At 37.6% G+C, this 23,912-nt stretch overlaps 2 protein-coding genes across 2 annotated transcripts in view; one reads left to right on the top strand and one right to left on the bottom strand.

Moving 5' to 3' along the window:
* The window catches only part of LOC148068911 (uncharacterized), a 7,522-nt gene extending 2,521 nt beyond the window's left edge, over window positions 1-5,001 (bottom strand). The window contains exon 1 of the mRNA XM_087802741.1: window positions 4,992-5,001. The gene's annotated coding sequence lies outside the window, so the exon portion shown is untranslated. The remainder of the gene's footprint in view (window positions 1-4,991) is intronic.
* A 1,284-nt stretch (window positions 5,002-6,285) lies between these two features.
* On the top strand, window positions 6,286-23,869 carry ifngr1l (interferon gamma receptor 1-like). The gene is made up of 7 exons (XM_087802858.1): window positions 6,286-6,618; window positions 11,528-11,651; window positions 12,526-12,698; window positions 13,445-13,602; window positions 18,123-18,288; window positions 21,564-21,679; window positions 22,178-23,869. Exons 1-7 carry the CDS (start codon window positions 6,555-6,557, stop codon window positions 22,643-22,645), a joined length of 1,269 nt encoding a protein of 422 aa, XP_087658984.1. The 5' UTR covers window positions 6,286-6,554; the 3' UTR covers window positions 22,646-23,869.
* Window positions 23,870-23,912: the final 43 nt, after the last annotated feature.

The raw sequence follows: 23,912 nt of genomic DNA, 5'->3' as shown, positions 1-23,912 counted from the left end.
TATTGTTATTGTTATTGTTATTATTATTATTATTATTATTATTATTATTATTAATATTATTGTTATTGTTATTGTTATTATTATTATTATTATTATTATTGTTATTATTATTATTATTATTAATATTATTGTTATTGTTATTATTGTTATTGTTATTGTTATTATTATTGTTATTGTTATTATCAATATTAATATTAATATTAACATTAACATTAACATTAATATTAATATTAATATTAATATTAATATTAATATTAATATTAATATTAATATTAATATTAATATTAATATTAATATTATTATTGTTATTATTATTGTTATTGTTATTGTTATTATTATTATTATTATTATTATTATTATTATTATTATTATTATTGTTATTATTATTATTATTACAATCATTGTTATTATTATTATTATTATTATTATTATTATTATTATTTTTATTATTATTATTATTATTATTATTATTATTATTGTTATTATTATTATTGTTATTATTATTATTATTACTATCATTGTTATTATTATTATTATTATTATTGTTATTATCCATCCATCGTCATCCGATCATCCGTCGCTGGGTCGTGGGGGCAGCAGCTCCAACAGGGATCTCACACGAACACGCTCTTCTCCAGAACAACATCTGCCAGCTCTGACTGAGGGATCCCGAGACGTTCCCATGCCAGTGAAGAGATATAATCTCTGCACCTGGTCCTGGGTCGACCCCTTGGTCTCCTCCCAGTCGGACGCTCCTGGAACACCTCCAGAGGGAGGCGTCCAGGGGGGGGGGTCCTCAAGAGAGGAACCACCTGCCCAGGGAAACTCATGTATCCTGTGCTTGTATCCGAGATCTCGCTCTCCCCGTCATGACCCAAAAGATATGACCGTAGGTGAGGGTCAAAGTTCATGACCTTCGACCAATCTCCAATTCCCGAACACCCTCACGCGAGAACAAGACCCCAAGATACTTCAACTTCTCCACTCGAGGCAAGGGCTCAATCCCTGCCCAGGAGAAGAACAATCCATCTTTCTCCTGCTGAGAACCATGGCCTCAGATTTCAAGGTGCTGATCCTCATCCCAGCCGCTTCACATTCAGATGCAAACCGATCCAGCGAGAGCTGAAGGTCGCGGCGTGATGAAGCCATGAGAACCAGATCATCCGCACAGAGCAGCGATCTTCAGGTCTTCAGGGTCACCAAACCGCAAACCTTCGCTGTAAGAGCTGAGTCTTGAAGTCCTGTCCATGAAAACCAAAGGAGACAAAGCACATCCCTGACGGAGACCGACTCTCACCAGGAACACATCGATCTGCATCCTAGGATCCTCACATGGGGGGTCCTCAGTAGAGCCTCTCACTCCGTACTAGCTCCTCCCTCAACTTCTTCCTCGCTCGTACTCCTTCTCCAAGTCCACAAAGCACATGTGGACTGACAGGTCTAATCCCAGGAACCATCGAGAGAGAGAAGATCTGGTCCGAAGTTCCACGGCCAGGACAGAACCCGCATTGTTCCTCTTGGATCTGAGGTTCAACCATCGATTGAACCCTCCTTTCCAGGACCTCAGAGTAGACCTGACCAGGACAGCTGAGGATGCCTCTGTAGTTGGCCCACAACCTCTGGTCCCCCCCTTTTAAATAGGGGGACCACCAGCCCGGTCTGCCACTCGTCAGGTACCGACCCAGACGCCAGTCAACCAAGACCACCCTTCAACACTCAGAGCCTTCAGCATTTCTAGGCCAATCTCATCGATTCTCGCAGCTTTGCCACCGTCGAGCTTTGTGAGCAGCAGAGTGACTTCAGCACGATTATTATTATTGTTATTATTACTTTAATTAAAAATATTGCATTAATCCAAACATATACTGTATGTTCAATTTATAAAAGCTTCCAAACCTTCATAACCTAGAGGTCTGTTGATGAAACGAAGAGATCAATAAAATATTTTTCTTAAACACCTGCAAAATGGGACGATAATGTGTTTTAAATTCACCACTAGATGTCAGTAGAAACACTTTAAAGATCCTTTAACACACGAGTCAAGAAGAAGCCAAAACACGAAAAAACATGGCTTCGTCACAAAGAACAGTTTTTAAATCCAACAGTCGTGAGAAAACCTTCACAGAATATGTTTCTGACTCCACAGAGTCGAAGGTATCATTTGCTGAAAGTGTCTCTTCCAAGGAAAACATTGTTTCGTGAGGACGTCCATGAAAGCCTGCAGACTTCCTGCTCGGCCAGTAATAGTGGAGCAGACTCTGGACACAGCTGACCACGACATTCCTGCGCCGGCCTTCAATGAAACTCTTCGTGAGAAGATTCCAGATGAAAGATTCCAGATGGAAGAATCTAGTGTTACTTCTGACACGTGACATGATGCCTGTTGCTTTTAGAGTTTTTATAGTTTGAAAAGTAGTTTCAATAGTTTGTAAAGTTGTTTCAATAGTTTGTAAAGTTGTTTTAATAGTTTGTAAAGTTGTTTTAATAGTTTGTAAAGTTGTTTCAATAGTTTGTAAAGTTGTTTTAATAGTTTGTAAAGTTGTTTCAATAGTTTGTAAAGTTGTTTTAATAGTTTGTAAAGTTGTTTTAATAGTTTGTAAAGTTGTTTTAATAGTTTGTAAAGTTGTTTCAATAGTTTGTAAAGTTGTTTCAATAGTTTGTAAAGTAGTTTCAATAGTTTGTAAAGTAGTTTCAATAGTTTGTAAAGTTGTTTCAATAGTTTGTAAAGTTGTTTCAATAGTTTGTAAAGTTGTTTCAATAGTTTGTAAAGTTGTTTCAATAGTTTGTAAAGTTGTTTCAATAGTTTGTAAAGTTGTTTCAATAGTTTGTAAAGTTGTTTCAATAGTTTGTAAAGTTGTTTCAATAGTTTGTAAAGTTGTTTCAATAGTTTGTAAAGTTGTTTCAATAGTTTGTAAAGTTGTTTCAATAGTTTGTAAAGTTGTTTCAATAGTTTGTAAAGTTGTTTCAATAGTTTATAATGTTGTTTCAATAGTTTGTAAAGTTGTTTCAATAGTTTGTAAAGTTGTTTCAATAGTTTGTAAAGTTGTTTCAATAGTTTATAATGTTGTTTCAATAGTTTGTAAAGTTGTTTCAATAGTTTGTAAAGTTGTTTCAATAGTTTGTAAAGTTGTTTCAATAGTTTGTAAAGTTGTTTCAATAGTTTGTAAAGTTGTTTCAATAGTTTATAATGTTGTTTCAATAGTTTGTAAAGTTGTTTCAATAGTTTGTAAAGTTGTTTCAATAGTTTGTAAAGTTGTTTCAATAGTTTGTAAAGTTGTTTCAATAGTTTGTAAAGTTGTTTGAATAGTTTGTAAAGTTGTTTGAATAGTTTGTAAAGTTGTTTCAATAGTTTGTAAAGTTGTTTCAATCGTTTGTAAAGTTGTTTCAATAGTTTGTAAAGTTGTTTGAATAGTTTGTAAAGTTGTTTCAATAGTTTGTAAAGTTGTTTCAATAGTTTGTAAAGTAGTTTCAATAGTTTGTAAAGTAGTTTCAATAGATTGTAAAGTTGTTTCAATAGTTTGTAAAGTTGTTTGAATAGTTTGTAAAGTTGTTTCAATAGTTTGTAAAGTTGTTTCAATAGTTTGTAAAGTTGTTTCAATAGTTTGTAAAGTTGTTTCAATCGTTTGTAAAGTTGTTTCAATAGTTTGTAAAGTTGTTTGAATAGTTTGTAAAGTTGTTTCAATAGTTTGTAAAGTTGTTTCAATAGTTTGTAAAGTAGTTTCAATAGTTTGTAAAGTAGTTTCAATAGATTGTAAAGTTGTTTCAATAGTTTGTAAAGTTGTTTGAATAGTTTGTAAAGTTGTTTGAATAGTTTGTAAAGTTGTTTGAATAGTTTGTAAAGTTGTTTGAATAGTTTGTAAAGTTGTTTGAATAGTTTGTAAAGTTGTTTCAATAGTTTGTAAAGTTGTTTCAATAGTTTATAATGTTGTTTCAATAGTTTGTAAAGTTGTTTCAATAGTTTGTAAAGTAGTTTCAATAGTTTGTAAAGTAGTTTCAATAGTTTGTAAAGTTGTTTCAATAGTTTGTAAAGTTGTTTCAATAGTTTGTAAAGTTGTTTCAATAGTTTGTAAAGTTGTTTCAATAGTTTATAATGTTGTTTCAATAGTTTGTAAAGTTGTTTCAATAGTTTGTAAAGTAGTTTCAATAGTTTGTAAAGTTGTTTCAATAGTTTGTAAAGTTGTTTCAATAGTTTGTAAATCTCTCCTCAGTTGTTGTGATGTTAACAGAAGCTGCAACAGTCGTCAGAGACACAACACATTCTGTGAGCAACACACAAAGAATTTATGGAATTCATTCAAAGTCAGATGAAGTTCAGCTCAAGAATGTTACACAGAGAAGAGCAGGAGGACAAGAAGATGAAGGACTAGAGGAGGAGGAGAAGAAGATGAAGGACTAGAGCAGGAGGACAAGAAGATGAAGGACTAGAGGAGGAGGAGAAGAAGATGAAGGACTAGAGCAGGAGGAGAAGAAGATGAAGGACTAGAGGAGGAGGAGAAGAAGATGAAGGACTAGAGCAGGAGGAGAAGAAGATGAAATACTAGAGGAGTAACTAAGAAGAGCAGTAGGAGAAGAAGATGAAGGACTAGAGCAGGAGGAGAAGAAGATGAAATACTAGAGGAGGAACTAAGAAGAGCAGTAGGAGAAGAAGATGAAGGACTAGAGCAGGAGGAGAAGAAGATGAAATACTAGAGGAGAAGGAGAAGAAGATGAAAGACTAGAGGAGGAACTAAGAAGAGCAGGAGGAGAAGAAGGTGAAGGACTAGAGGAGGAACTAAGAAGAGCAGGAGGAGAAGAAGATGAAAGACTAGAGGAGGAACTAAGAAGAGCAGGAGGAGAAGAAGGTGAAGGACTAGAGGAGGAACTAAGAAGAGCAGGAGGAGAAGAAGATGAAGGACTAGAGCAGGAGGAGAAGATGAAAGACTAGAGAGGAGGAGAAGGTGAAGGACCAGAGCAGGAGGAGGAGAAGATGAAGGACCAGAGCAGGAACTCACCTCTGCTCTCTGCTGCTGAAGGAGTGTCTGGAGCTGCGAAGGGAAGAAAATCTCATTTCCAGTCGACGTCAGGATGTGGGAAGTTTCCACAGCAGGGTCTGTGACTCACATTAGAGTCTCGGGCGAGTCTCTCCTTTCTTTTCCAAGAATCTGGAGCCAAAACAACACTTTGACAAACATCAACTTCATATTATATTAACAAAGTTCTGGAGAGTCTAGTGTGGACTGGGAGGAGGCCCCGGGTCAGACCCACGTCACGGATAGTTCCAGACTCATGACTCAGCATCAAACGAAAACTGTAGTAGTTGATGATGGGCTGAAGTGTTTACTTTCGCCACCAGGGGTCGCTAGTTCACCTTTCGGTTCCTCTGACCTGAAGAGATACGAGTCAGATAAGAGTCAGAAAAGACTCAGATAAGAGTCAGATAAGACGAGACAAACTACTTGACAGAAATGTTACAAATATTGACTCTAATCGACAGAATTTCAAATGTCTTTCTTTCCCTTGTTAAGATCCTCCGATCAATAAAGTTGAATACATCCATCCATCCCTCTCTCTGTCTCTCTGTCTCTGTCTCTGTCTCTCTCTCTCTCTCTCTCTCTCTCTCTCTCTCTCTCTCTCTTTCTCTCTCTCTCTCTCTCTCTCTCTCTCTCTCTGTGTCTATCCATCCGTTTTTCAATTTTTATTTAATACATATTTAAATGCATTTTTAATTTTTTTTTAAATCTTTTATTGATTTGAAATTTTCGCAAACTTTTTTCCATCTTTAATCCATTTTATGTCAATACACACTTTTTAATTTATATGTGTATAATTCCATAAATTTAACTCTATAACAACGTTTGTTCATTCATGTTATGACTGTTATTGGTTTAGTTTAGAAATCCGTTACATTTTCTAAAAGTTTCTTAAAATAATAAACTAAATAAACGAAGCCCTGGAACATTGTTCCTGGTTTTTAAGGAACTTTAATCAAATAAAGATGTTTGAAGTGAAAGTGAATAAAGTGAATGTTTGTGTCGAACTCAGGAATATTTGGTGATTTCCGAGTCTGTTCACTCGCGTCGGACACTTTCATTTTGAGTAAATTACTTACGCCAAGATCATTTTATCACCGTATATTCTTAGAAATATATTTATTTTACAAACCATTATTCTAATGCTGACTATTTTCTCTAAATGTCCTAATTTTGGGGGTTAAACAAATACTATTCGGTCCCGTTGAAGTTCAATTTCCCGACGTTCCTTGAAGCCCACACGGAGCAGCGGCTCCTCGGACGACAGGAAGTTGATCTTGAACGAGGGAGTGGAACATCCGGTTCTGGATCGTTGCTCTCCGGCGTAGTTCGTGTTATATTGTTGTCGTAAAAGAGGAGAAAACAAAAGCGAATGTTTGGATCGCGTGTTCTACTGTTTTAATCGAGCTACAGTCAGACTCGTCCATGAACGACACCGTCAGACCAGAGCAATCGAGCCAGAGACGTGAACATAGGAAGGAGCGGATTTCTACTCGATAGTTTCTAAAACACTTGTTTCTAAAGGCGTTAAATCAAAGTGACAGCATGAGTTTGACTCCAGTCCTCGTCCTTGTGTGTTTCCTGTGTCGACAGGTGTTCGCAGAAACAGGTAAGAAATGCTACTTTCACTGTGAGCTAACATTTAGCTTAGTTTGCACATTTGAAATGAACGACCACAGAATCATCACGTGTTTTATATTAAATGTGTTTCAATTTGTGTAAACGTGTGAGAAGATTTAGAACATGTTTCAGTGTGTTCTATTGTGTTTGGTCAGTGTGTTCTATTGTGTTTGGTCAGTGTGTTCTATTGTGTTTGGTCAGTGTGTTCTATTGTGTTTGGTCAGTGTGTTCTATTGTGTTTGGTCAGTGTGTTCTATTGTGTTTGGTCAGTGTGTTCTATTGTGTTTGGTCAGTGTGTTCTATTGTGTTTGGTCAGTGTGTTCTATTGTGTTTGGTCAGTGGGTTCTATTGTGTTTGGTCAGTGTGTTCTAATGTGTTTGGTCAGTGTGTTCTATTGTGTTTGGTCAGTGTGTTCTATTGTGTTTGGTCAGTGTGTTCTATTGTGTTTGGTCAGTGGGTTCTATTGTGTTTGGTCAGTGTGTTCTATTGTGTTTGGTCAGTGTGTTCTATTGTGTTTGGTCAGTGTGTTCTATTGTGTTTGGTCAGTGTGTTCTAATGTGTTTGGTCAGTGTGTTCTATTGTGTTTGGTCAGTGGGTTCTATTGTGTTTGGTCAGTGTGTTCTATTGTGTTTGGTCAGTGTGTTCTAATGTGTTTGGTCAGTGTGTTCTATTGTGTTTGGTCAGTGTGTTCTATTGTGTTTGGTCAGTGTGTTCTATTGTGTTTGGTCAGTGTGTTCTATTGTGTTTGGTCAGTGTGTTCTATTGTGTTTGGTCAGTGTGTTCTATTGTGTTTGGTCAGTGTGTTCTAATGTGTTTGGTCAGTGTGTTCTATTGTGTTTGGTCAGTGTGTTCTATTGTGTTTGGTCAGTGTGTTCTATTGTGTTTGGTCAGTGTGTTCTATTGTGTTTGGTCAGTGTGTTCTAATGTGTTTGGTCAGTGTGTTCTATTGTGTTTGGTCAGTGTGTTCTATTGTGTTTGGTCAGTGTGTTCTAATGTGTTTGGTCAGTGTGTTCTATTGTGTTTGGTCAGTGTGTTCTATTGTGTTTGGTCAGTGTGTTCTAATGTGTTTGGTCAGTGTGTTCTAATGTGTTTGGTCAGTGTGTTCTATTGTGTTTGGTCACTTTGTATTGATGACAATTATCATTTAAATCTGTGGTTTATTTCGTCGCTTGTTCTGTTCAGACTGTGAAGTTTTGATCTTAAACAAGAACAACTGATGAAGGTTTCAAACTTTCAACTGATTCCTCTTTTCCATCGTTGCTCAAGAGGTTGTGTTGGTGACTTGTGTTGATCTGCATCTAGAACTCTCTCCACTGGTGACACTTTCATCAGAATCTTGTCAATCAAAGTTGTAATATTTTGACCCTGTTTTTGAACAACACAACACCTTCATATTGTACCATTGTTGAAGGGCAGATTTAAGAGGAGACATAAGTTACTAGTAGTTGTAGGAAATACTATTTAAATCTATTGTTGTGGTTCACCACGCGTCTCGAACACCTCGAACACCTCAAAGACCTCAAACACCTACACGTTCTTGTGGCTTTTCTCACGAGCACATGATAGAAAGTGAAAGCAGAAAAAGTGTTTGTCTGGTATATTTTGATTCATTTCTTTTGCAGACGTGCCTTCAAAGTAGTTTGGTCTCTATGGGTTTATATTAGTGTCGTCATTAAATTAAATTATTGAAATGTTTTGTTTTTTAGGCATTTAATTTTTTTTTTTAATCTCATTAAAACATATTTTTTCTAAATAAATATTGTAGCCTTTATATTCGGTTTAAAAAAAAACTGTGTTACCAGACCAATCCAATCGAACACTGAGCTGTCGCTGTAACATTTGAAATCACATCAATGTTGAAAAATACTATAAGTTGCAAATAACTCAAATCTTACAGTTGCTTTGGAATCTGTGGTCATGATTGACGCGTTGGTGCTTCTAGTTGTCAAATGATCGGATTGTCGCGATCGGTTGAAAGTTTGAACGTAGATCGGTGCTCTATTGGTAGAGTCTGGTGACTCGATCGTACATTTCAAAGACTTGACATTTTAAAAGTATTACATTATTGTTTTGTTTTTTTTACTTTTTGAATTAGAATATCAAACTCTACTTGTAAAAAAAAAAAGTATTTCATATTTTTTAATTCATTATAAATCGCGGACGTTCACGATCTTCTAAGAAAACAACTGAGACGAGATGAAAAGTTCTTACAATATGTTGCTTTAACAAAGGAGGTAGAAAGAGACGAGTGACTGGATCACTAGTGTTTGACTAGATCATAAGTTAGTATTCCTTCACTGGATCACTAGTGTTTGACTAGATCATAAGTTAGTATTCCTTCACTGGATCACTAGTGTTTGACTAGATCATAAGTTAGTATTACTTCACTGGATCACTAGTGTTTGACTAGATCATAAGTTAGTATAACTTCACTGGATCACTAGTGTTTGACTAGATCATAAGTTAGTATTACTTCACTGGATCACTAGTGTTTGACTAGATCATAAGTTAGTATTACTTCACTGGATCACTAGTGTTTGACTAGATCATAAGTTAGTATAACTTCACTGGATCACTAGTGTTTGACTAGATCATATTTTAGTATAACTTCACTGGATCACTAGTGTTTGACTAGATCATAAGTTAGTATTACTTCACTGGATCACTAGTGTTTGACTAGATCATAAGTTAGTATAACTTCACTGGATCACTAGTGTTTGACTAGATCATAAGTTAGTATAACTTCACTGGATCACTAGTGTTTGACTAGATCATAAGTTAGTATAACTTCACTGGATCACTAGTGTTTGACTAGATCATATTTTAGTATAACTTCACTGGATCACTAGTGTTTGACTAGATCATAAGTTAGTATTACTTCACTGGATCATTAGTGTTTGACTAGATCATAAGTTAGTATTACTTCACTGGATCACTAGTGTTTGACTAGATCATAAGTTAGTATTACTTCACTGGATCACTAGTGTTTGACTAGATCATAAGTTAGTATTACTTCACTGGATCACTAGTGTTTGACTAGATCATATTTTAGTATAACTTCACTGGATCACTAGTGTTTGACTAGATCATAAGTTAGTATTACTTCACTGGATCACTAGTGTTTGACTAGATCATAAGTTAGTATTACTTCACTGGATCACTAGTGTTTGACTAGATCATAAGTTAGTATTACTTCACTGGATCACTAGTGTTTGACTAGATCATAAGTTAGTATTACTTCACTGGATCACTAGTGTTTGACTAGATCATAAGTTAGTATTACTTCACTGGATCACTAGTGTTTGACTAGATCATAAGTTAGTATAACTTCACTGGATCACTAGTGTTTGACTAGATCATAAGTTAGTATTACTTCACTGGATCACTAGTGTTTGACTAGATCATAAGTTAGTATAACTTCACTGGATCACTAGTGTTTGACTAGATCATATTTTAGTATAACTTCACTGGATCACTAGTGTTTGACTAGATCATAAGTTAGTATTACTTCACTGGATCACTAGTGTTTGACTAGATCATAAGTTAGTATAACTTCACTGGATCACTAGTGTTTGACTAGATCATAAGTTAGTATAACTTCACTGGATCACTAGTGTTTGACTAGATCATAAGTTAGTATAACTTCACTGGATCACTAGTGTTTGACTAGATCATATTTTAGTATAACTTCACTGGATCACTAGTGTTTGACTAGATCATAAGTTAGTATTACTTCACTGGATCACTAGTGTTTGACTAGATCATAAGTTAGTATTACTTCACTGGATCACTAGTGTTTGACTAGATCATAAGTTAGTATTACTTCACTGGATCACTAGTGTTTGACTAGATCATAAGTTAGTATTACTTCACTGGATCACTAGTGTTTGACTAGATCATATTTTAGTATAACTTCACTGGATCACTAGTGTTTGACTAGATCATAAGTTAGTATTACTTCACTGGATCACTAGTGTTTGACTAGATCATAAGTTAGTATTACTTCACTGGATCACTAGTGTTTGACTAGATCATAAGTTAGTATTACTTCACTGGATCACTAGTGTTTGACTAGATCATAAGTTAGTATTACTTCACTGGATCACTAGTGTTTGACTAGATCATAAGTTAGTATTACTTCACTGGATCACTAGTGTTTGACTAGATCATAAGTTAGTATTACTTCAGTGTATATACTGAGCCAAGACACGTCGCCATAGCAACCAAGCCTAACAATCTGCGCCGCACAGTTTAAAAAAAGAAAAATCTATTTCATCTTTTTTCATTCATAATAATAATAATAATGATATGTTTATTTAAAGTTCACCTTCCAGAACACACAAGAACACCATTCAGCAGAATATAAAACAACAGTAAAACAGAAGTTTTAAAGATGAGAAAGGTGTCAATAAAAAAACAATAAAACAAGGACATTATAAAACATGTGTTACAGTGACTAAGCAAGTTTGAAAAGAAAACAGTCGTGATGTTGTGAAGGTCCAGTGAGTTCCAGAGGCGAGGATCGACTGAAGGCTCTGAAGCCATGGTGTCGTACGAGCAGGTGATGGAAGAAGAAGATCTGATTATGTGGAGCAGATCAGTCGGTGAGAGATTTTATCGTTGGTACTGTGGATGGTGAGATTATTATTTATCTGGGCAGCAGCACCAGTTGAAGTTTGAGGAGGAGACCAGAGAGGAGGGAGGTCCATTAGTCCAGGCGGGATGTGACCAGGGAGTGGACCAGGAGGGCTGAGGGACGGACGGAGGCGGTTAATCCCAATTAAATGATTCAATTAAAACAAGTTTAACGATTAAAATGTTAAATATGGTTCGATCTTCTCGAGGTGAAGATACGACCGTTCATGCTCGTCTTCATCAGTGTCTTCATCTCTTCTCAGTCCCTCCACCGACCAACGTACGCTTTCAATGCCGCAACTTCCAGAACCTGGTCTTCTGGGACTATAACGTCACGGCGGGCGTCAGGTTCAAGGTGCATTATGGCGATGAAACTGGATCAGAAAGGTTTGTTCGCAACAAAGAAACCGTTTCTTCAACCATTTGTGTAGATTTAAGGTTTTTCTCTGTGATATTTCAGTCATTTTCAAGCTAATAGAAACATAAACTGCACCAATATTGGATGTTACACGGCAAGAACATTTAAATAACTTGACTCGTGTCATTAGTTAATTATCTTTACCAGGTTAACTGAGTCAGAAACATCTGTTGTGAAAACAACATTTTGTGGCGTGGGTAGATTTTTAAAATTAAAAATTAAAATAAAAACCAAATTAATAAAATATAATGAAAAATGTGACGACATTAAAGTTGGCATGTGAGGTAATAGTACATTTATTAAATGAATAGAATTTTATTTAATACATATTTTGATGCATATTTCTTTTTAGATCTTTTATTGATTTTCAAGTAATATTTCACATGTTTTTCCATCTTTAATCCATTTGATGTCTCTACACATTTGTTATTTATATTTGTATACTTAACATTAATTTAACTCTATAACAACGTTTGTTCATGAAAGTTAAAGATTGTTATTGATTTAGTTTAGAATGAAGTTAATTTAAAATACAACAACTACTGAGCACAGATGTTACATTTGGTCAAAGTTTCTTGAAATAATAAACTAAATAAACGACGCCCTGGAACATTGTTCCTGGTTTTTAAGGGACTTTTATCAAATAAAGATGTTTGAAGTGAAAGTGAATGTTTGTGTCGATCTCAGGAATATTTGGTGATTTCCGAGTCTGTTCACTCGCGTCGGACACTTTAATTTAAGTAAATGACTTACGTCAAGATCATTTTATCACCGTATATTCTTAGAAATATATTTATTTTACAAACAATATTCTCTAAATGTCTATTTCCTGTGTGTCGACAGGGACTTGATGGTGGATCCTCCCGACCTCCGAGCTGACCTTTCCTTCCTCTCCGACCCCGGCAACAATTATTATTTGCAGGTTTCAGCCAAGGTCGGAGTTCAGAAGTCTGAAGATGTACCTGCTGAAGGAATCACCTTCAGTTATTACCAAGACTCGCCTTCGCAGAACATATGTGAGGACTTGATGTTTATTGACTTTACTACACATTTACAGATATAGTGACAGTGAGGAACATGTTCTCTCTTACAAACATTAATTTGAACGAGCAGACCCACCTTACTCATGGTGACACAAAACACTACAGTACTGTATTTAAATTCTACTTCTTTGTGGTTTTTGTCAACCGTCAGCGACAGCTGTGATTGGGTGGCAAAGTATTTTGGAAGCTTTTGAGGTCTCCGTGACTGAGAGGGTTGTTGACAGAGATGACGCCTTATATTCACTGTTGAGTTTGTACTTAAATTAAAAAACTTGCCTAATATGGCAGCGGTTTATTTGTTGTATAAAAGTAATTTAGTTTACAACCCAGGCTTTGACTGTATTTGTTTGTCCGTCATGAAGATCATCAATAACTAACCATTTTAAATTGTATTTACGTCCATCATTTATTTCTACACTTTAAATATGACATTAGGCTTTTTGTTTTGGTATTAATTGAGCTTCAAATATATTAAAACAAACAAAAAAAATGGATTAAAAGTGCTTTAATTTGAGTAAAAAGAAAAAGTTTGATAAATTCCAATATTTAGCTTGATTTATAATTTATACTTTCAGTTCCTTCTTAGGCTTGAAGTTCCCTCATGACATCCGTGTGTTAAAGGATGGATCGTCCATCAATGGTCTTCAGTGCACTTTAAATCTGAGATGGTTTGGCTCGAGTCCACGTGTGGGTCTGGTTGTGACGTGTGTTGTGTTCAGGTCGTCTGGACCTTCCACCTCTAGCTGTGATGGAACTCCAGGAGAACAAGGTGACGTGGAGCTTCATGCATCCGTTGATCTTCTACAGAGAGAAGTTGCCTGACAGTTTGAAATCCATGAAGGAACTTCCTGTCTTCGCCTACGACGTCTCCTATCAGGTGAGACTTGTGCTGGACCCACACCAGTTACACACACTGCTGCTTTACACACAGTTACACACACGTGAACACACACTGCTGCTTTACACACAGTTACACACACGTGAACACACACTGCTGCTTTACACACAGTTACACACACGTGAACACACTGCTGCTTTACACACACGTGAACACACACTGCTGCTTTACACAGATACACACAAGTGAACACACACTGCTGCTTTACACACAGTTACACACACGTGAACACACACTGCTGCTTTACACACAGTTACACACACGTGAACACACTGCTGCTTTAGACACAGTTACACACACGTGAACACACACTGCTGCTTTAGACGCAGTTACACACACGTGAACACACACTGCTGCTTTACACACAGTTACACTCACGTGAACACACTGCTGCTTTAGACACAGTTACACACACGTGAACACACACTGCTGCTTTAGACGCAGTTACACACACGTGAACACACACTGCTGCTTTACACACAGTTACACACACGTGAACACACTGCTGCTTTAGACACAGTTACACACACGTGAACACACACTGCTGCTTTAGACACAGTTACACACACGTGAACACACACTGCTGCTTTACACACAGTTACACACACGTGAACACACACTGCTGCTTTAGACACAGATTCAACATTAAGAAGTTAGTTTCTTCAATGACTTCCTGTAAGTTTCTTCCACCGTCTACTGATCAGTCTTGACCAGACTCGAGTGTTTCCTGTTTGTGTCGCAGCCTTGAGGGAAGTAGGAAGTAGGAAGTTGTGACAAAAACAACGCCTTCGGTGTCAGGATCTTATGACAGAGTTTAAGATGTTAAATTTTATCTGAACCGAAGAGATATTTTTACTTTTCATGAATTTAGGAGGATAGTATCACGACACAAGGATAGTATCACGACACAAGGATAGTATCACGACACAAGGATAGTATCACGACACAAGGATAGTATCACGACACAAGGATAGTATCACGACACAAGGATAGTATCACGACACAAGGATAGTATCACGACACAAGGATAGTATCACGACACAAGGATAGTATCACGATACAAGGATAGTATCACGACACAAGGATAGTATCACGACACAAGGATAGTATCACGACACAAGGATAGTATCACGACACAAGGATAGTATCACGACACAAGGATAGTATCACGACACAAGGATAGTATCACGACACAAGGATAGTATCACGACACAAGGATAGTATCACGACACAAGGATAGTATCACGACACAAGGATAGTATCACGACACAAGGATAGTATCACGACACAAGGATAGTATCACGACACAAGGATAGTATCACGACACAAGGATAGTATCACGACACAAGGATAGTATCACGACACAAGGATAGTATCACGACACAAGGATAGTATCACGACACAAGGATAGTATCACGACACAAGGATAGTATCACGACACAAGGATAGTATCACGACACAAGGATAGTATCACGACACAAGGATAGTATCACGACACAAGGATAGTATCACGACACAAGGATAGTATCACGACACAAGGATAGTATCACGACACAAGGATAGTATCAAGACACAAGGATAGTATCACGACACAAGGATAGTATCACGACACAAGGATAGTATCACGACACAAGGATAGTATCACGACACAAGGATAGTATCACGACACAAGGATAGTATCACGACACAAGGATAGTATCACGACACAAGGATAGTATCACGACACAAGGATAGTATCACGACACAAGGATAGTATCACGACACAAGGATAGTATCACGACACAAGGATAGTATCACGACACAAGGATAGTATCACGACACAAGGATAGTATCACGACACAACGATAGTATCACGACACAAGGATAGTATCACGACACAAGGATAGTATCACGATACAAGGATAGTATCACGACACAAGGATAGTATCACGATACAAGGATAGTATCACGACACAAGGATAGTATCCCGATACAAGGATAGTATCACGACACAAGGATAGTATCACGACACAAGGATAGTATCACGATACAAGGATAGTATCACGACACAAGGATAGTATCACGACACAAGGATAGTATCACGACACAAGGATAGTATCACGACACAAGGATAGTATCACGATACAAGGATAGTATCACGACACAAGGATAGTATCACGACACAAGGATAGTATCACGACACAAGGATAGTATCACGATACAAGGATAGTATCACGACACAAGGATAGTATCACGATACAAGGATAGTATCACGACACAAGGATAGTATCACGACACAAGGATAGTATCACGATACAAGGATAGTATCACGACACAAGGATAGTATCACGACACAAGGATAGTATCACGACACAAGGATAGTATCAAGATACAAGGATAGTATCACGACACAAGGATAGTATCACGACACAAGGATAGTATCACGACACAAGGATAGTATCACGACACAAGGATAGTATCACGACACAAGGATAGTATCACGACACAAGGATAGTATCACGACACAAGGATAGTATCACGACACAAGGATAGTATCACGACACAAGGATAGTATCACGACACAAGGATACATTATATAGCGATGTATAGTGATAGTGTATTAACAAGGATGTCGTCAATAGAATCTGTTGATAGTATCACGATACAAGGATAGTATCACGATACAAGGATACGATATATAGCCATGTATAGTGATAGTGTAGCAACAAGGATGTCGTCTATGTATCAAGAATGAGAAGATTATGAAAACGTTCCCGACAGGTTTGAAGGTAATTTGCACTTTTATTTTTGTTAAACTTCCTCTCAAGAGGTTTCAAACAAACCCCTGATCGTCTCTGTTAATAAAGTATTTGTGTATATGTACCTGTATGTAAAAACATTTACACCGAGGCTCGTCTGAACTCCTTCACAATAGTGTCATGTTTAAAAGGATTCATTATAAACTGTTAAATCAGTCAAAGTCGATGTTTTCATTGGATTGTTTTCTGATCACAAAGAGGAAAATCCTTCGGATCAATTAAGAAAAAGTGCCTTTTTTTTCACAGACCAGGTTTTATTGAGAGTCTCATCAGATACAAGCTCATTCTTAAACCTCACTCGACAAAAGAGCAGGTTTTATTGAGAGTCTCATCAGATACGAGCTCATTCTTAAACCTCACTCGACAAAAGAGCAGGTTTTATTGAGAGTCTCATCAGATACGAGCTCATTCTTAAACCTCACTCGACAAAAGAGCAGGTTTTATTGAGAGTCTCATCAGATACGAGCTCATTCTTAAACCTCACTCGACAAAAGAGCAGGTTTTATTGAGAGTCTCATCAGATACGAGCTCATTCTTAAACCTCACTCGACAAAAGAGCAGGTTTTATTGAGAGTCTCATCAGATACGAGCTCATTCTTAAACCTCACTCGACAAAAGAGCAGGTTTTATTGAGAGTCTCATCGGATACGAGCTCATTCTTAAACCTCACTCGACAAAAGAGCAGGTTTTATTGAGAGTCTCATCAGATACGAGCTCATTCTTAAACCTCACTCGACAAAAGAGCAGGTTTTATTGAGAGTCTCATCAGATACGAGCTCATTCTTAAACCTCACTCGACAAAAGAGCAGGTTTTATTGAGAGTCTCATCAGATACGAGCTCATTCTTAAACCTCACTCGACAAAAGAGCAGGTTTTATTGAGAGTCTCATCGGATACGAGCTCATTCTTAAACCTCACTCGACAAAAGAGCAGGTTTTATTGAGAGTCTCATCAGATACGAGCTCATTCTTAAACCTCACTCGACAAAAGAGCAGGTTTTATTGAGAGTCTCATCAGATACGAGCTCATTCTTAAACCTCACTCGACAAAAGAGCAGGTTTTATTGAGAGTCTCATCAGATACGAGCTCATTCTTAAACCTCACTCGACAAAAGAGCAGGTTTCGAATCCGAGACTCAGGAAGACGAGACGTTAACCCTCTGAGCTGGAGTGATGTGGTGGGCGGGGCTTCAAGGACCAGAGCCAACCATCGCTTCAATCCTTTGACGTCAGAATCTACTGATTGATCGTGTAGTTAAACATGTTTAAACTCCACACGTTAAAACAGAGTTGATACTTTGTCTTGAAAATATCTAAAGTGATGCAGCAGTGATGACGTCACCTGATCGTATGATCCAGTAACTCGGTGCTCGTTTGCTTTTGACTGGTGACTGTTATGATGGATTTAAAAGGCTTCGATTTTTAAAGATATTTTATATAAAAGGCTTTGAATTTAAAAATATTGATATGATTGAAATAAATATGTAACAAATTCAACCTTTCAATCTTCTGAAGGCACTGATGTACTTCCATAGAGAATAAATAAAATGAATAAACGTTATGATAAGACACTTTAAATAAATTGAATTGAATAAATCGGCGAATGAATGAAAAGATTTAAATCAAACATTTAGTTCATGTGTGACTGAAATATTTTGTGTGAGTTTGACTCTCGTTGAAGAGACTTTTGTTTTCTCTACAGGAAGGACTTCATAGCTTGGAGTGCGATCAGGAAACCTGCACGGAGGGTTTCTCTGTGAGCGACTCTGAGGAGAAACCCTGCGTGAAGATCACCGGCGAGGTGGAGAAGATGCGCGTCGAAGGCACTCAAGAGTTCTGTGTCGTCTCGTCGTCGCGCTGGACCAACAGTTGAGTGAAGGAGCTGCTGCTGATACCATCCACTCGCATCTCACACCTGCTTCTGACTTCTCTACGGGAAACCAAACTTCAAACTCACCGTTTAAGGGAATAATATGGCAGAAGTTTATTAGTGTCATCACATCATTCGTTGAATTTAACATTTAAATGTTCAAACTTTAATTCAATCATTTCTGTATTAAGAATTTGTTGGATTTCTTTTAATATACCGTATTATCCGGACTATAAGTCGCATTTTTGGGGGAAATTTATTTGAAAAATCCGTGAACAGACATGTGATCTTGAAAGATAAAACTAAAACTAGAGGCAACAACAGAATAATGTTACGTTACGTTACATGAAGTGAGAACCTGGTATGTTAACATAACATATGAAGAGTTATTCAGAGAACTATAGCATAAATAACTAACTAGTTTACCAAACCATCCGTGTAACTCCAAATAACTCTTCATCCTCGTGTCACTTTTAAACAACTAACTAACTCCGGAGGTAGAAGATGCTTCCTCTTCTACGTGGAAATGATCAACACAGGCCTAGAGCGCCCTCTGGTGGTTTAGTGTGAAAATAACATGTGAAATGATATAATAATGTGTTAATAATTTCACACATAAGTCGCTCCAGAGTATAAGTCGCGGACAAACTATGACAAAAACTGCGACTTCTAGTCCGAAAAATACGGTAATTTAATTAAAAATGTAACTATTTTCCAAAATGAATCTTTTTTACACATCGTTTTATTCAGAAACCCTGAAGTGACATAACTTATACTTTGCGCATAAAAAAGTAATTGCGTAAAATAATAAATGAACGTTTAAAAAATGTATCTGTCACAGTAGGATCTGGAATCAGATTGGAATTAAAACTGATATTTCTTAATTGTATTGTTAGAGATTTTGAAGCTCAGCTATAGAAGTTCAGATTCCAAGTCTATGTGTAGATTCTGATAAAATCATGGTCTGTAAGAATATTGTTGTTCTTTACATTAACGCCATGAAAACATATTTCAGTTCATCCTGAGACAGACTGTGATTGACGGTATTTTATTTGTGACTCGTCCCGTGGTCCAAATGAACAAGGTCTATGACCTGGACCAGACGCCTGTCGCCATGGTAACAATGTGTATTGACAGAAGGGATATCGGATATTAAAATATGAAGTAATTCACCTACAGTAGTATTTGTGAATGTAGGCTTATCTATGCTGAAGTACTAGGTGTGAAATGATTCAGTCTATGTTCCAAAATATTTTGACTTTATCACAATTTATCCTATAATATAATTAAAGATTGTTCTGGTTTAATTCACATTTGTCCTAGAACAGGTTGGAATTCTAATATTCAGATCCCAATACAATCGTAAGATTCCAATCTGTACTGTGTCATATATATTTATATATACAGTATATTTATATATACATTATATATATAAATATACTGTATATATATAAGTATTCGGCCCCCTTGAACCTTTCAACATTTCGCCACATTTCAGGCTTCAAACATAAAGATATAAAATTTTAATTTTTTGTCATGAATCAACAACAAGTGACACAATCGTGAAGTGGAAAGAAATTTATTGGATAATTTAAACTTTTTTAACAAATAAAAAACTGAAAAGTGGGGCGTGCAATATTATTCGGCCCCTTTACTTTCAGTGCAGCAAACTCACTCCAGAAGTTCAGTGAGGATCTTTGAATGATCCAATGTTGTCCTAAATGACTGATGATGATCAATAGAAGGCACCTGTGTGTCATCAAGTCTCCGTATAAATGCACCTGCTCTTTGATAGTCTCAGGGTTCTGTTTAAAGAGAGAACCATGAAGACAAAGCAACACACCAGGCAGGTCCGAGATACTGTTGTGGAGTAGTTTAAAGCCGGATTTGGATACAAAAAGATTTCCCAAGCTTTAAACATCTCAAGGAGCACTGTGCAAGCAATTCTATTGAAATGGAAGGAGTATCAGACCACTGCAAATCTACCAAGACCCGGCCGTCCCTCCAAACTTTCATCTCAAACAAGGAGAAGACTGATCAGAGATGCAGCCAAGAGGCTGCAAAACGATATGTTTGGCGTAAAAGCAACACAGCTCATCACCCTGAACACACCATCCCCACTGTCAAACATGGTGGTGGCAGCATCATGGTTTGGGCCTGCTTTTCTTCAGCAGGGACAGGGAAGATGGCTACAATTGATGGGAAGATGGATGGAGCCAAATACAGGACCATTCTGGAAGAAAACCTGTTGGAGTCTGCAAAAGACCTGAGACTGGGACGGAGATTTATCTTCCAACAGGACAATGATCCAAAACATAAAGCCAAATCTACAATGGAATGGTTCACAAATAGACGTATCCAGGTGTTAGAATGGCCAAGTCAAAGTCCAGACCTGAATCCAATGGAGAATCTGTGGAAAGAGCTGAAGACTGCTGTTCACAAACGCTCTCTATCCAACCTCACTGAGCTCCAGCTGTTTTGCAAGGAAGAATGGGCAAGAATTCCAGTCTCTCGATGTGCAAAACTGATAGACATACCCCAAGAGACTTGCAGCTGGAATTGCAGCAAAAGGTGGCGCTACAGAGTATTAGCGCAAGGGGGCCGAATAATATTGCACGCCCCACTTTTCAGTTTTTTATTTGTTAAAAAAGTTTAAATTATCCAATAAATTTCGTTCCACTTCACGATTGTGTCACTTGTTGTTGATTCTTGACAAAAAATTAAAATGTTATATCTTTATGTTTGAAGCCTGAAATGTGGCGAAATGTTGAAAGGTTCAAGGGGCCGAATACTTTCGCAAGGCACTGTATATATATATATATATATATATATATATATATAAATGTTCTTAATTCAGTATTTGTTTTAATTCATAGTCTTTTCAATATAAATGTTGACATAAAAGAGTCACTAGACAAAACCAACAGAGCTCAGAGCTACTGGATCAAACCTTCAGCCAATCATGCGACATCATGATCAAGAAGCTCTTTCACTTGAACTTCATTCTAAGTTTTATTTGATTCATGAATAAATCCGATAAACTCTGGGATGTAGCGGCGCCACATCACCACAAGGTGGCGGCCTGGACACATTTCAAATGATACTAATATTTTTATGAATATATTTTACGTGCTTTACATAGAAACAAATGTTAAGATGAACACAGCGTTGTTAAGAAGTGAAATGCATTGTGGGACATGACTGACACACTGAACATCTAGAGTCACCTGAAGAGATTGTTTGTATTGAAACGTGTTTCTTCTCCGGTCAAAGGTCAAACCACCATCGTCGCCGTCGTCGCCGCTCTGGTCGTCCTCGCCGCCGCCGCCATCGGCTTCATGTTGTTTCGCAGATGGACTCGACCCTCCAGCGCCGTCCCTCGCTTCACGGTGAGAGCGGCTCCCTGCAGCGTTGGTATAATAGAGTCACCAGACCATAACAAACGAGCACCGAGCTACTGGATCAAACTTTCAGCCAATCATGCGACGTACAGATCATGTGTTGAATTCAACGTTGAAACCAGATATTCTGATACACTTCAGTGGACTCTCTCCTCATTGGTCTGTTTCTGTCTCCATGCGTCTCCATGCGTCCTCTTTTCAAGTCTTTTTTGTGTATTTTGAGCAGATTCGTTCATATTCTTTATGTGGACTGCCCTCTGCTGCATAGGGGTGGTAATGCAGTCACACTTTTTCTCGTTTTCTCTTCTACTCCGGAGCGAGCGCTGGAGTCGTCGTCGGTCGTTCGGAATTCACTGTGGAATGGAAGTTTTGGATCAGAATACGATGAAACCTGGAGCTTCAGATCCTCAAGTGTTGATCTGTGACGATGTTTCAACACAACAGTCGCACAAACTCGCATGAAGAAACTGTTTGTCTGCGTTTCAGAGCGTCATGCCGTCTCCGCAAGAGTGTCTTCTGCAGGTGGAGAAGGACGTCATCGATATTCCTCGGATAGAAATCCAATCGAACAGCTCCTCAACGCATCTGCTTCCACAAGTGTCTCCTCCGCCTGAAGCTCCACATCCATCGTTCTCCGGCCCCGAGGGCCTCTCCACCCTCGAGGGCCTCTCCACCCTCGACAGCCGTGAAACCACCGGAGGGCAGGAGGGTCGGTCCGGAGACGAGAGTCAGCGTGATGACGGCGAGGATGAAGACGGAGACGAGGAGGACAAAGATAAAGATGCTGGACACGAGGATGATGAAGAGTGTCCTCCTCCGTCTTCGTACTCGCACGACAGGAACATCGAAGACCTACTCAAGCGCGGCTACAGTAGACGCCCCTTGACGGACGAGCTGGAACCGGGCGAGACGGTGGAGACGTACCGCGCCGCCCGCGAGCCCACGAGCAACTGACCTCGGTGTCAAACGCCTGACGACAACCCTGACACTGTTGTGAGCTGGTCATAATGTTTTGACGCAGACATGGATCTTTAAGAGGAACGAGGAGAATCCCAGACGTGTCGCAGAAGCAGAAGTGAGAACGTCTGACGGTCGCTTAAAACTTCCCAACACCATAAAATACTAAATAACCATTTAAAAAATACTATAAATATACTGCATTAATTGAAGTGAGCAAATAGAGATCAACAATTAAATGAATGAAACATATATGAAATGATCTTAATTGACCATTTGTTAAACCACAACATTTAAAAGACAGTTAAAGAGATGAAATCATATTTATTTTAAAAGTCACACTGTTATTTTCTTGAGCCGATGTGGTTCAAAATGTTTTTTCTTTAAGGTGTATTTTCTTTGATACATTTGTTTTAAATTCAGCATTATTTCCTCGCAGATCCACAAACTTAAGGGGCCTTTAAAGATTCATGAGAGAGTTTTTTATTTTTGTTGTAAACGTGTGTTTTTGTGTCAAAACATTCAGTCCAGGAACACGAGTCTCTCTGGCTCCCTCTAGTGTCAGTGTCATGATGACGTCGGCTAGTAGACTCGCTAGTTAGCGCTTATAGCTTTAATGAGCATCTTGTGAAATGTATGATTTGGTCCATTTCCTTTTCTTGCTGTGTTTTTTAAATTATGTTTTGGTATTAAATCAGTTGTGTTGTAACACTTAAAGTTCACTAGAAGCCCTGGAGGAACGCTACAGCTAATGCTACAGCTAATGCTACAGCTAACGCTACAGATAACGCTACAGATAATGATACATGTAGCATGATAGCATTGTTGCACTAATACGTCTAAGAAACACTTTCATAATGATGTTATTTTCTTGTGAAAAGATGTTTAAATTATATATTTTTTCTTTCAGTTGAAAATACATAAATTGTGTTTCTGAAAAAAGTGGTAACGAGTCAAACTCGAGCATCATTAATTAATAATATAATTATTATTATGAATTAACTGTGTTTTGTTCGCTGACTGATGATTGTTTTCTTCCACGACGAGAACCCGACGCCTTCAACGTGACGAGATGAAAGATGACGAGTCACTGATGTTACATTAATGAATCCTTCATTTTGTTTTTGTGCCTTTGTTTCCCAATAATATCATCATCATTGTGTTTCACCAGAACTTTCCTCATTCCAGGATCCACTTCAATAAATACAAATATCTACAGTGTTTGATGTCAAGACGTTTCATTGCGTTTCTTTCTCTGAGTTTA

The sequence above is a fragment of the Callionymus lyra genome, chromosome 11, assembly GCF_982586985.1.
Source record: "Callionymus lyra chromosome 11, fCalLyr1.hap1.1, whole genome shotgun sequence".
Classification (NCBI taxonomy): Eukaryota; Metazoa; Chordata; class Actinopteri; order Syngnathiformes; family Callionymidae; genus Callionymus; species Callionymus lyra.
This window is presented reverse-complemented; position numbering and strand designations above follow the sequence as displayed.